Source organism: Syzygium oleosum, unplaced genomic scaffold (genome assembly GCF_021117445.2).
Source record: "Syzygium oleosum isolate NSW1041296 unplaced genomic scaffold, Sole_v2.1 Sole_v2.30, whole genome shotgun sequence".
Lineage (NCBI taxonomy): Eukaryota > Viridiplantae > Streptophyta > Magnoliopsida > Myrtales > Myrtaceae > Syzygium > Syzygium oleosum.
The window spans coordinates 4,096,198-4,106,969 of record NW_026607514.1 but is presented as its reverse complement, the minus strand read 5'-3'; the positions used below and the strand labels follow the sequence as shown (position 1 = coordinate 4,106,969).

The following is a 10,772-nucleotide window of genomic DNA, read 5'->3' as shown; positions in this document are numbered from 1 at the left end:
TTTTGTTATGCTAAGTGACTGTTGAGTCACCTTTGGTAACAGAGCTTGCTTGGTGAAGTCGTTCTGACCTGTAATTCAGTTTGGAATTGGCTCCCCCCTGCTTCAAGTGATTTTGGAGGGTTTAGACCATGGATTTCTCAAAACTTCTAGCACCTTTGATTTTTTTTCTCTTGCTTTTTTGTAATTATAACTAGAAGCTACTGCGTTGAAATTAAAAAATAAAAAACAATGTTACTGTGTTTTTAGGTCTTTACAGTTTGTAAAATGCATCTCTTTGGAAGGTATAAATTACGATTTTAGGTGCATAAACTTCTTGACCAAGCTTTTCTTGAAGTTGTGGAGTGTGCTCTGTCAACGAGGTTGGCATCTTATTTTTCCTAAATGATGGTAGATAAGCTCTGACATCTGTTTTAATATGGGTGATGGTATGGCAGTAAAACACTTATCAGCATGGCAAGCCAACTTTGATTGATGGGGATGTATTAACTTGGTATCCTAACCCAGGAAGAATCTCCTAGGATATTGACTCATGGCTAGGAAGGGCAATCAGCAGAAGAATGGGGTTAGTCGTTCCTCACAGAATGGCAAAAAGAAGGGTTCAGAAACACATCAAGAAAGAAGACAAGCTACTGACGTGAAGATTCCTCCTAAAGAGACAACTGTGAACAGTCATCACTCGAGCAACGTGTCGGCTGAGAGCATGAGTCAAGGAACTGGGAAACTAATGAGTATGGATAAACAAGGGACAGATGCTGCTCAGGGATTAGAGCACCCAGTTCTGTCTGGGGAATCTTCAGGGGATTATATTCAAAATGCATCTCCTATGGGCATGTCCCACGAGAGAGAACAAGGTGGACTACATTGTGATAATAATTGTCAAAATAGCCGAAAAGGTGGCCTGGGCTGCAAGCTGAATGGGCATATAACAAATCTAATAGAAAATGTCCACATATTTGACAATTTAGTTGTTAGAAATGTGAGAAGATCAGTTTTGTGTGTCCTAAAGGCAGCTGGAGAGTGGCTAGAGTCACAAAGACCTTTTGTCATTAATTTAAAAGGTGACATACTAAAGGCTCGTGACTATGTCAAAGTGAAGATTGAGCTGGCCTACCAGGTTGTTTTGAAATGGCTTGTATACTTTGGGAACATAATGTTTCTCTTATCAATGATTTGGTTGGATTGCACTCTTAGGGGAATCGATTCTTTCCTACATATGGGGACTACATCTTTCTTTTCTATCATATGGTGTGGAATTTTCTCAGCTATCGCTATGGTCGGCATGGTAAAGTTTCTTGTGGTCTTGGTAAGTCACTCATCACTTTTTTCCTTTTAGGTCGAAAAGTCACTCATCACTTCACAAGCTACTTTTATTGACTTCCTATTGTATTGCTGGTTCAAGTTATCCTTTCCCATCCTGACATGACCTGTTACCCTGGATCCATTCATGTTTGTATGTCAATATTTCATCCTGAACTGAGCTTATAAATATGTGCAACTCCTCCTTCTTCCTGTCAAAGTAGAAGAATTCAAAATAAGCATAGAGTATTACCTGTTGTCACTTCCAAACTCCTTGGAGCCACACGGTATTGTTGCTGGATTTTATCTAGTAAGATACACATCCTCTTTTGTCTATGTTCCTAGAATTCATTCCTCAGTTGCTCTTTCTGAAATGTTCAGAATAACTCTATTAAGCACACTTTGCTTCTGCTGCATTCATTTTTACTGACTGAAGTTTGCATTCATTCAGGTGCAATGATGTTCTTGTGGGTATTTTTGTGGGGTTTGCCGCTGCACTTTTGCTGCTTGGACTTTGTGGCACTGTCTTCTTGTGGTTTTATGGAAGTTTTTGGACAACAGCTCTTGTAATCATCCTTGCAGGTAATGGCTTCGAGGCTTTCTCTTAAAGACTTAACTCGATGTCTGCTATTAATGTGCTTTTGAGTTTGTAAGCTTGCTTAGATCCAATATTCATGTACATGCAGGTATATCATTCACATTGAGCCATGAACGCCTTGCACTTTTCATATCCTCACAATCTATGCCGTGTACAGTCATTGTATCCTTTAGAAGCTGAATATATTAACATTTAATGTGGAAACAATGTCACTAATTTTGTGTCTAATTCCAGACAATTTATGTTTTGTAGAAGAACAGCTTTGAGCAATTCTGCATAAGTTATGCAAATGAGAGGTTGCAGCAACATTTCAACTAGCATTTGTTAAAACTGGAGCAGGAAGTGGGCATCTCACATGGACCATGTCTTTAGTTTTGTTCGGTATTTATATGATGGGTGTTGTCGCTAAAAGCAGGATATTCTTTTTTGATTCATTTCTGTCGTCATTATTTATTGTGCAAAGATAAGTTATTGTGCAAGATTATTTATTCTCTCATTATGTGTACTATAAAGAAAAATATTTATGTCATTCTTGTGGAAAATGTAGATGAATGTATTTCATTTTCATATTATTATAATATTTTGATGTTATTAAGTGTTTAATCAATGTTAAATATAAATTCCAAAAATTAATTTTTCTTTTAATTAGGTTTAAAATCAAAAAAATAAAATAAATGATTTTATCGTACGATCACAAATTACAAAAGTTCGTTGCAAAATTAAAATTTCGTCGCTAATTTCGTCCCTAAACGATATTCGTTGCAGAGTTCGTTGTTAAAGAATTAATAAAAAATCGTCGCTAAATTTGTTCATGAATAATGTTCATGGCAAAAGTAAAAAAATTTGGTGGCAATTTTAGCAACGAATTTTGCGACGAATAAAGTTCGTGGCTAATTTGCGACGAATAAAGTTCGTGGCTAATTTTGTGACGAATTTTGCCACGAAATTTGCGACGGATTTTGCCACGAATTTTACTACGAATTTTGCGACGGATTTTGCGACGATTTTTGCGACGAATTATTTGCGATGAACTTTGCGATGGATTTTGCAACGAATTATTTGCGACGAATTTTGGGCCGAATTTTTTTCCGTCACAAATTTGCGACGGAAATTTAAATTTTCCGTCGCAAAATTTTGCGACGACCTAGTAGCGACAGAATTTTTTCCGTCGCAAAATTCGTCGCAAATTCGATTTGCGACGAATTTTGCCACAAAATTTGCGACGGATTTTGCCACGAATTTTGCGACGAATTATTTGCGACGAACTTTGCGATGGATTTTGCGACGAATTTTGCGACGAATTTTTTTCCGTCGCAAATTTGCGACGACCTAGTAGCGACGGAAAAAATTCCGTCGCAAAATTCGTCGCAAATTCGATTTGCGACAGATTTTTGCAAATTTTTCGTCGCAAAATTCGTCGCAAAAATCATGTTTTTTTGTAGTGGTTGTCATTTCAATCCCAATTTGGATGCTTGTGTTTGCACTATAATTGGCCCCCAAACACTTGCGCCTCGTCACACAAATTGTCGGGCGGACTCTATTCTAAAAAGCTTTTATTGATCGCATGTTAAGGAACATTAGAATTTTTTCATTTTTTTTTTGGTAACCCGGGAACCCCCCGCACGGCCGACAGCCGAGGAGGTAAACCCGGGGTGACGCTAGCGCAGGACCCACCACCACGACGTGGAACATTAGAATTAACCTTCGATGCAGCCAAAAAAAAAACGGCAGGGATGAAAGAAGAGATGAGCTCGAGCGGGGGTGGATGTCGGCGACGAGAGCTGGCTCGGCTTGCGGTGTCGGGCGGCGACACTGCGGTGGGTCACGGGCAGAGCAGGAGGAGGGGCTGACTTGGGTTGGTTAGGGGCATTTTAGCAAGTGAGAGATGCATCTCCGAATGAGATTTCAGAAGTCACGATGATTTTTGTAGGTTTTGAAAACTAAGGACAACAAAGAGGGACGAGGGTTTTGAATTTCTTCCGACCATTCCGAAATACTCTTCCGACCCATCAAAAAGCTGGTCTAACCCAACTCAAATTGTCTAAGAAAAGTCAACAATTTAGGACCGGCTTGTCCAATAAACGAATTCGATTTATTCAAGCGTCTGATTTCGACGAAACTCGAGACCAAATGTGAAGTGAACTTGAGTCCGACGAGGACAAAGCCCATGCAAAGCGAAATTGGAGTTCGTGAAGACTCGAACACGAAATTGTCCAAGAACTCGTATAGTATCCTTGGTGCGCACGTGTTTCATATGCATCAAAGTTCAAGCTCCAATCTCCTACTTGTAATTTATTATTCTAATTTAGGTATCGCAAAGTAAGAAATATGACCGATAATCATTGAGAGCTAACTTCGACAATCAAAGGAGATATAGTGTGCACATAAATTATTTGAAAGAGTTGACCCGTCGGTTCAAAGTAGAATATATATAATAATTGACTCAACGTCACTGAAATCGAAATTGATTTTCATCCGAACTATATTTGAAATTTGACACAATCTGAAATTAGCAATGACTCGAATCACATCCGTTGCATCAAGATATCAAACAATTTGAAATGAGCCGAGCTCGCATTGACCCAAATCAAACTGGGTATGTACTTGAATCGTATAAATTGAATTGGCCCACATCCAAATAGGATTCGAAATCGCGACATACCAAATTGAGATCGATCCAACCTATCAAATCATCACATCTAGCTACCGTGAAGCCTTAACCAATACACATCAACTAATTGTTTGCTTCGCCAAAATTAGTAAATCTCCATATGCCTCATCTTATATAGGTTTAATATAATAAAAGACAAATTTCATGTGAAAAAAATCAAAAATTTGAAAGTAAAGGACATTCCAAATCCTCAATAATCAAAAGCAAATTACCGTAACATTACAGAGGGACATTCCAACTTTTCTCGATGTTGCGGAGATAACACCGAGCCAAAATATAACCGGAGACATACTTTGGGTTAGCCCTTGAGCAGATAGGAAATGAGTCCATATTTTTTGCCAGTTTAAATTAAATTATATAAATCTTTCATGTCCCATATATAGTCTTTGGTCATCTTTCGTTTCTAGTGAATTTTGTTTGCCTGAGGAGCAGCTCGGTTCGATGCAGTGTAAGAGTGACACAATGATTCCGTCACATGCCCGAGTGCCACGTCATGAGTGACGAGGGATTTTGTCAAAGAGATGTAAATGTTTTTTTTTATTTAAAAATATAATTTTTTAAAATGATCATTTATATCGTTTGAAATAATTAGTCAAATAAAAAATATTTTTATTATTGATAACAATTTATGCCTAAATATTTTCGTTAATAGTGATAATATTTTTCATTTGTTCATTTTTGTAATTGATATAACCAATTATTTTTTAAAAAATATTTTGTAAATCATTTATTTTTTATGAAAAAAAACGGGAACTTAAAATTTAATATGATCTCAATGATACCACAGTGTGTTGGAACATATACTTGTGTATTAAAAAAAAAGGATTAATATCACGAAAAACTCCAAACTGTTACACTTGTGACAAATTTACCCTAAACTAATTTTTTGAATATCAAAAACTCCAAATTGGTACACTTATGACAATTTTACCCTTCGTTAGTTTTCGTTAAATTTTACCATCAAATTTCTGAGCTAGATGACACGTGCTAGTTAATGGGTGTACCATTTTGGGATTTTATCCTCCATTTGTCACAAATATACCAGTTTATAGTTTTTTGTGATATGAATTCAATTTAACAGAAGGTAAATTTATTACAAATATACTAGTTTGGGGTTTTTAGTAGTCAAAAATTTAGTTTGAGGTAAATTTATCACAGACGTACCAATTTGGTATTTTGTTTTTGGTCAAAAATTTAATTTCGGATAAATTTATTGTAAGTATATCCTTCTAGGGTTTTTCGTGATATTAATTTAGAAAAAAAAAAGGTCGTTCAAATAAATTGGCCCCACGGGGGCACACAGAGGAAGACCAATTAGGCAGCCACTAGTGTGCGTTTAGAGCCTCTCTCCCAAAACTGGCTGGACAAGGACGACCGCGTCATCATGGACAGGACTTGCGTCATCCTATGCGCTTATGTTTTTTATCAGTCATAGAATCGTCATTCGATTCAATTAATGAGACATTTGTGCTTGCTTTCCCGTTGGTGAGTTATAAATAGAATATTAAATAAAAAGGTAGCTATTACATATTCAAGAAAAAAAGTACATTCCTATTTTCAAAATCCTCATTAAACATCTATATCAATTGTTGTTGGCCAGCGGAGGTAAGAGTTACGATGGTGATAAGGACGCGGTAGAGAGAGATAGAGGGAGGAAGGAGGAGAATTTGATTTGAGATGTTACGTTAATTTGTAATTAATGAAGATTAGCAGGCATATGCCCACATTTTAAAGGCCAAATACCCTAAAAAACTTTTAACTTTAACTCTTGTCCCACTTCTACTATTTGTCTCTTACAAAATTTTCAACTTTATGTCATGTATCAATTCTGTCATAAACTTTTCTTTGTCCCATAAAAAACCCCAGCTTTTGATTCAGCCTCAATTCTACCCTAAATTTTTTTTTTGTTTCATAAAAAGTCTCAAATTTTACCATAAACTTTTTTTTTGTCTCATAAAAAATTCCTAACTTTAGGTCCAGTTTCAATTTCACTCTAACTTTTTTGTCTCATAAAAGATCAACAACTTTAACTTGAGTCCCAAATATGCTATCCATTAACTCTCCGTCAAAATTGCCCTTTGTAATTTTGCACTCGTCGACCTCTCGTACTTGGGTATATTCCATCTCTTGTGGTTGAAGAGCTCGCGCTTGGGACGCTTGAACAAATCATGCTTGTGAGTTTTCATCTCTTGATTGTCAATGAGAAATTTTGGACGGAAGGTTAATAGGGACAAATTTGTAACTCAAGTAAAAATTTATGGTTTTTATGAGACTATAAAAATTTTAGGGTAAAATTGGTACTGAATGGTAAAATTGGGACAAGACCTAAAGTTGGGGGATTTTCATAGGACAAAAAAAATGTTTATGGAAGAATTGGGATGACCTAAAGTTGAGGGTTTTTCATGGGACAATAAAAGTTTATAGTAGAATTGGTACTAAACCTAAAGTTGGGGGGTTTTTATGAGACAAAAAAAAGTTGGAGGTTTTTTATGGGCCTAATTCCAAAAAAAAAAAGCACCGACTTTAAATTAAGTGACAATTTTGGCTCAAACTTTTTTTTGTCTCATAAAAAATCATAAACTTTAACTTAAATCTTAAATCTGATCCGACCAATTTGAAAATTTCACATCACGGAAGTCAAATTTGGGAATTGAGTAAAAGTTGTACTTTTTATTGAGATAAAAAAAAAGTTCGGACCAGAATTATTACTCAAGGTAAAATTAATGCTTTTTTTGGGAATTACCCCATCTTTTATGTGACCTAAAGTTGAGGGCTTTCATGTTTCCGATTGCCACGTCATGAGTGATACGCGATTGTGTCAAAGTCATAGATTTAATATGATTTCGATGATACCACGATATTATACTTGGGTATTAGATAAATGTTGTTCAAATTGGCCCCATGGGGGCCCACAGAGAAAGTCCAATTAGTAGTCAGCCACTCGTGCGCGTTCAAGAGTCTCTCCCAAAATTGGCTAGACAAGGACGACCGCGTCATCATGGACAGGACTTGCGTCATCCTCTGCACTTATGCTTTTGATCAGTCATAGAATCGTCATTCGATTTCGATACCATTAATTAGACATTTGTGCTCGATTTCCCTAATTCCCACATGAGAGTTCGCATTCGTGTTTAATTTCCCATTGGTGAGTTATAAATACCAAATTAAACAAAAAGGTAGCTATTAAATATTTTTAAAAAGAAGTTAATACTATGAAAAACCCCAAATAAGTACATCTGTGACAAATTTACTCAAAACTGATTTTTGGATTACCAAAAACTCAAAACTGGTACATTTGTGACAAATTTACTTTTTGATAGTTTTCGTTAAATTGGATTAATACCACGAAAAATCATAACTCATACACCTATAACAAACAGAGCGTAAAATCCCAAATTGGTACACCCATCAATTATAATGTGCCATCCAACTGGAGCAATTTAATGGTAAAAAAACATCCATAATACATATTTTTACCTACAATCTTTGTATGAAACACCATCAACATTGCCGATTTCTTACAAAAACAAGTTTGGGATCAAGACAATACTTATTTTCATACTAAAGAACCACCAATTTATATAGACATCATTATCTTGTGCATGGATTGATTCTATCCACCACATTATCGTTAAAAGAGGCCATATATAATTCGTGATATAGGATAAAGACACGAATAAAATTGCCAATTAAGTTGGATAAAATGTTGACATCCTCAATATATCAGCACAAATTGAGGTGCAACATAAAAGGATGATACATGATTTCTACCCCTTACTTAAGGGACACAATATAAGAGACGACTGATGACTAATCATGGCCAGTTGCGCTAACGAGTTTTCGGGGTTTGCAAAGGAACCGGAAACCGTCTAGAACCGGACCGGCCTGGAACCTGCGGTTCTAGTGGGGACCAGTTCGGTTCTCAATTCCAATTTACTAAAACCAGTGAGTGCTGTACCGGTTCCTAGTTCTAGGCGTGGAATTGTCCACCTGGATTGAAGCGTTAATACATATATATACTTTTTAAGAAAAATTTCCGAAAAAAAAAAAGAAGTTTTTTTAAGAAAAATGAAATCTTTAAAATCCATAATCTGAAGCTCAACTGTCATCAACTTGGTGCTTGTCTCGTCTCTTTATCTCTTACTCATGATCTTGACTCTCAAGCTTTACGTTCATCGACTTACGGTTTCGACTCTCAACTCCCATAAACTCATTGCTGTTCATCGCCTCCCTCTCTCGCTCTTGATCACCTCAAATTGCGTGAAACTTGTTGGGATTGGTTCCATGGTTCGGTCGTCTTCCAATTTTTCGAAACAATCTTTAGTGGGTTGTTCCTGATTCCATGATGAGAATCGCTCATTCAGATCATGCTCACCCTTAACGAGTCTTGCATGGAGTCCAGCATAAGGTATGCCTTGTATAATAGTGTAGATTAATATTTACTATTACCAGCCTAACTAAAGATAAAAAAAAAAAAAAATCAGATCCATGCTTTGATTATTGCTTGCGACATTACTACCTCATCCAATGAGTCATGCACATGCATGCACACGTATCTGACTTATGCCCTACCCGGGGCCCACAGTACATAAACATGTGATAAGACACAGCGATTATATAAAATTCGAAAATAAGGCCAATCACAGTCACCTGGGCTTCGTCCAATCGGAATTCCAAAAGGCATCCTGTGCCTCTCCACTTACTCGAATTCGTTTCGTCTCTCTCCGAACCTTCTCACAAGAAGACATAACAAAGACGAACCCCCCACCGTCAGATACGACCTCCCCTGAACTTTTCAACGCCTCCGATCTCATCTGTGACCAAACCCTATATATACCCACCAGTCTCCATCGATCATTTGCGATCGAATTCGAAATCCATTTTCTCAAAGTTTACCCTTCACTTGGCCATGGAAGGGTCTTCTTCAAGAGGGAATCAGAACAACGAGAACAGCGAAGAGACCGGGAGCAAGAGGGGATTGCGGTCACGATGCGATCCACCCCGGTACCGAGGGATCCGGCGGCGGCCCTGGGGCAAGTTTGCGGCTGAGATCCGGGACCCCTCGAGGAATGGCGCGCGCCTCTGGCTCGGGACCTTTGAGACGGCGGAGGAGGCCGCTCGCGCCTACGACCGGGCCGCCTTCGCCTTCCGGGGCCATTTGGCCATCCTCAACTTCCCCAACGAGCAACAGTACTACGCTCCGAATGACCACTACGTCTCCGGCCACCGCGGTTCTTTCTCTGCATCCCTGTCGCTGCCGCCGCCGCCGCCGCCGTTCTCTTCGCCAAGTTCATCGTCGTCTGCTGTGTCAGCTCCCGCCGAGCCATCCAGAGATGTGATCGAGTTCGAGTATCTGGACGATAAGTTGTTGGAGGAACTACTGAACTCGCACTGCGACATGTAGGGTTAATGCGGGTAGGTGAATGCATGTTTAAGCGGTAGTATCCACACAGACACAGATTTCTGGGATGCTAAAGTTATCTCGTTTCAATAAACTGTTGCAATATATCTCACGTTTCTAATGTTAAATACCACGGTACAGTTTCCGAAATGGGTTCGTAGTAAACCATTTTGGAAGGGCTTCTCTGTATTTGAGGACAGGTTGAGGTAAAACAAAGCTGAGCAAGGATTTTGTTGTTTTAAGGTGCAACTTTTTATTTAATTTTTAGGGTTTCGGGTGCTTTGAAGCTGAAACAAAACTTTTATACATTACAAAATTTTAGGGTTCATTTTTTGGAGGATTAATATCACGAAAAACCCCAAACTGATACACTTGGGATAAATTTACTCCGAACTAATTTTTTGACCATCAAAAATTCAAAATTGATACATGTGTGACAAATTTACTCCAAACTAATTTTTTAATCACAAAAAATCCTAAACTTATACATTTGTGACAAGTTTACCCTCCGTTAAATTGAATTAATATCACGAAAAATCACAAATTGTTAAATCTGTGACAAACAGAGGGGTAAAACCTCAAATTAGAACATCCGCCAACTGCTATGTATCATCCGACTCAATAAATTGCCGATAAAATTTAACGGACACTAATAGAGGGTAAATTTGTCATAGATGTACCAGTTTGGGATTTTAGGTGGATAAAAAATTAGTTTGAAATAAATTTGTTATAGGTGTATCAGTTTGAAATTTTTCGTGATATTAACCTAAGTCGCGATGGAAAAGGCGATCGAGAATTCCGACAAT

At 37.6% G+C, this 10,772-nt stretch overlaps 2 protein-coding genes across 2 annotated transcripts; both read left to right on the top strand.

Moving 5' to 3' along the window:
- Positions 1-529: 529 nt before the first annotated feature.
- On the top strand, positions 530-2,212 carry LOC115677516 (uncharacterized). The gene is made up of 4 exons (XM_056303991.1): positions 530-1,173; positions 1,748-1,878; positions 1,983-2,056; positions 2,147-2,212. Exons 1-4 carry the CDS (start codon positions 530-532, stop codon positions 2,210-2,212), a joined length of 915 nt encoding a protein of 304 aa, XP_056159966.1.
- Positions 2,213-9,230: 7,018 nt separating this feature from the next.
- LOC115677585 (ethylene-responsive transcription factor ERF098-like) lies at positions 9,231-10,176 on the top strand. Its single transcript, XM_030600771.2, has one exon. The coding sequence runs from the start codon at positions 9,475-9,477 to the stop codon at positions 9,967-9,969; it is 495 nt and encodes a 164-aa protein (XP_030456631.1). The 5' UTR covers positions 9,231-9,474; the 3' UTR covers positions 9,970-10,176.
- Positions 10,177-10,772: the final 596 nt, after the last annotated feature.

Excerpts from the sequence above, each read along its gene's own strand:
- LOC115677585 (XM_030600771.2), top strand. The coding sequence starts at position 9,475 with ATGGAAGGGTCTTCTTCAAGAGGGAATCAGAACAACGAGAACAGCGAA.
- LOC115677516 (XM_056303991.1), top strand. The coding sequence starts at position 530 with ATGGCTAGGAAGGGCAATCAGCAGAAGAATGGGGTTAGTCGTTCCTCA. Across the intron at positions 1,174-1,747 it reads TTTCTCTTATCAATGATTTG|GTGCAATGATGTTCTTGTGG; the intron begins GTTGGATTGCAC and ends GCATTCATTCAG. Across the intron at positions 2,057-2,146 it reads CTATGCCGTGTACAGTCATT|AAGAACAGCTTTGAGCAATT; the intron begins GTATCCTTTAGA and ends TATGTTTTGTAG.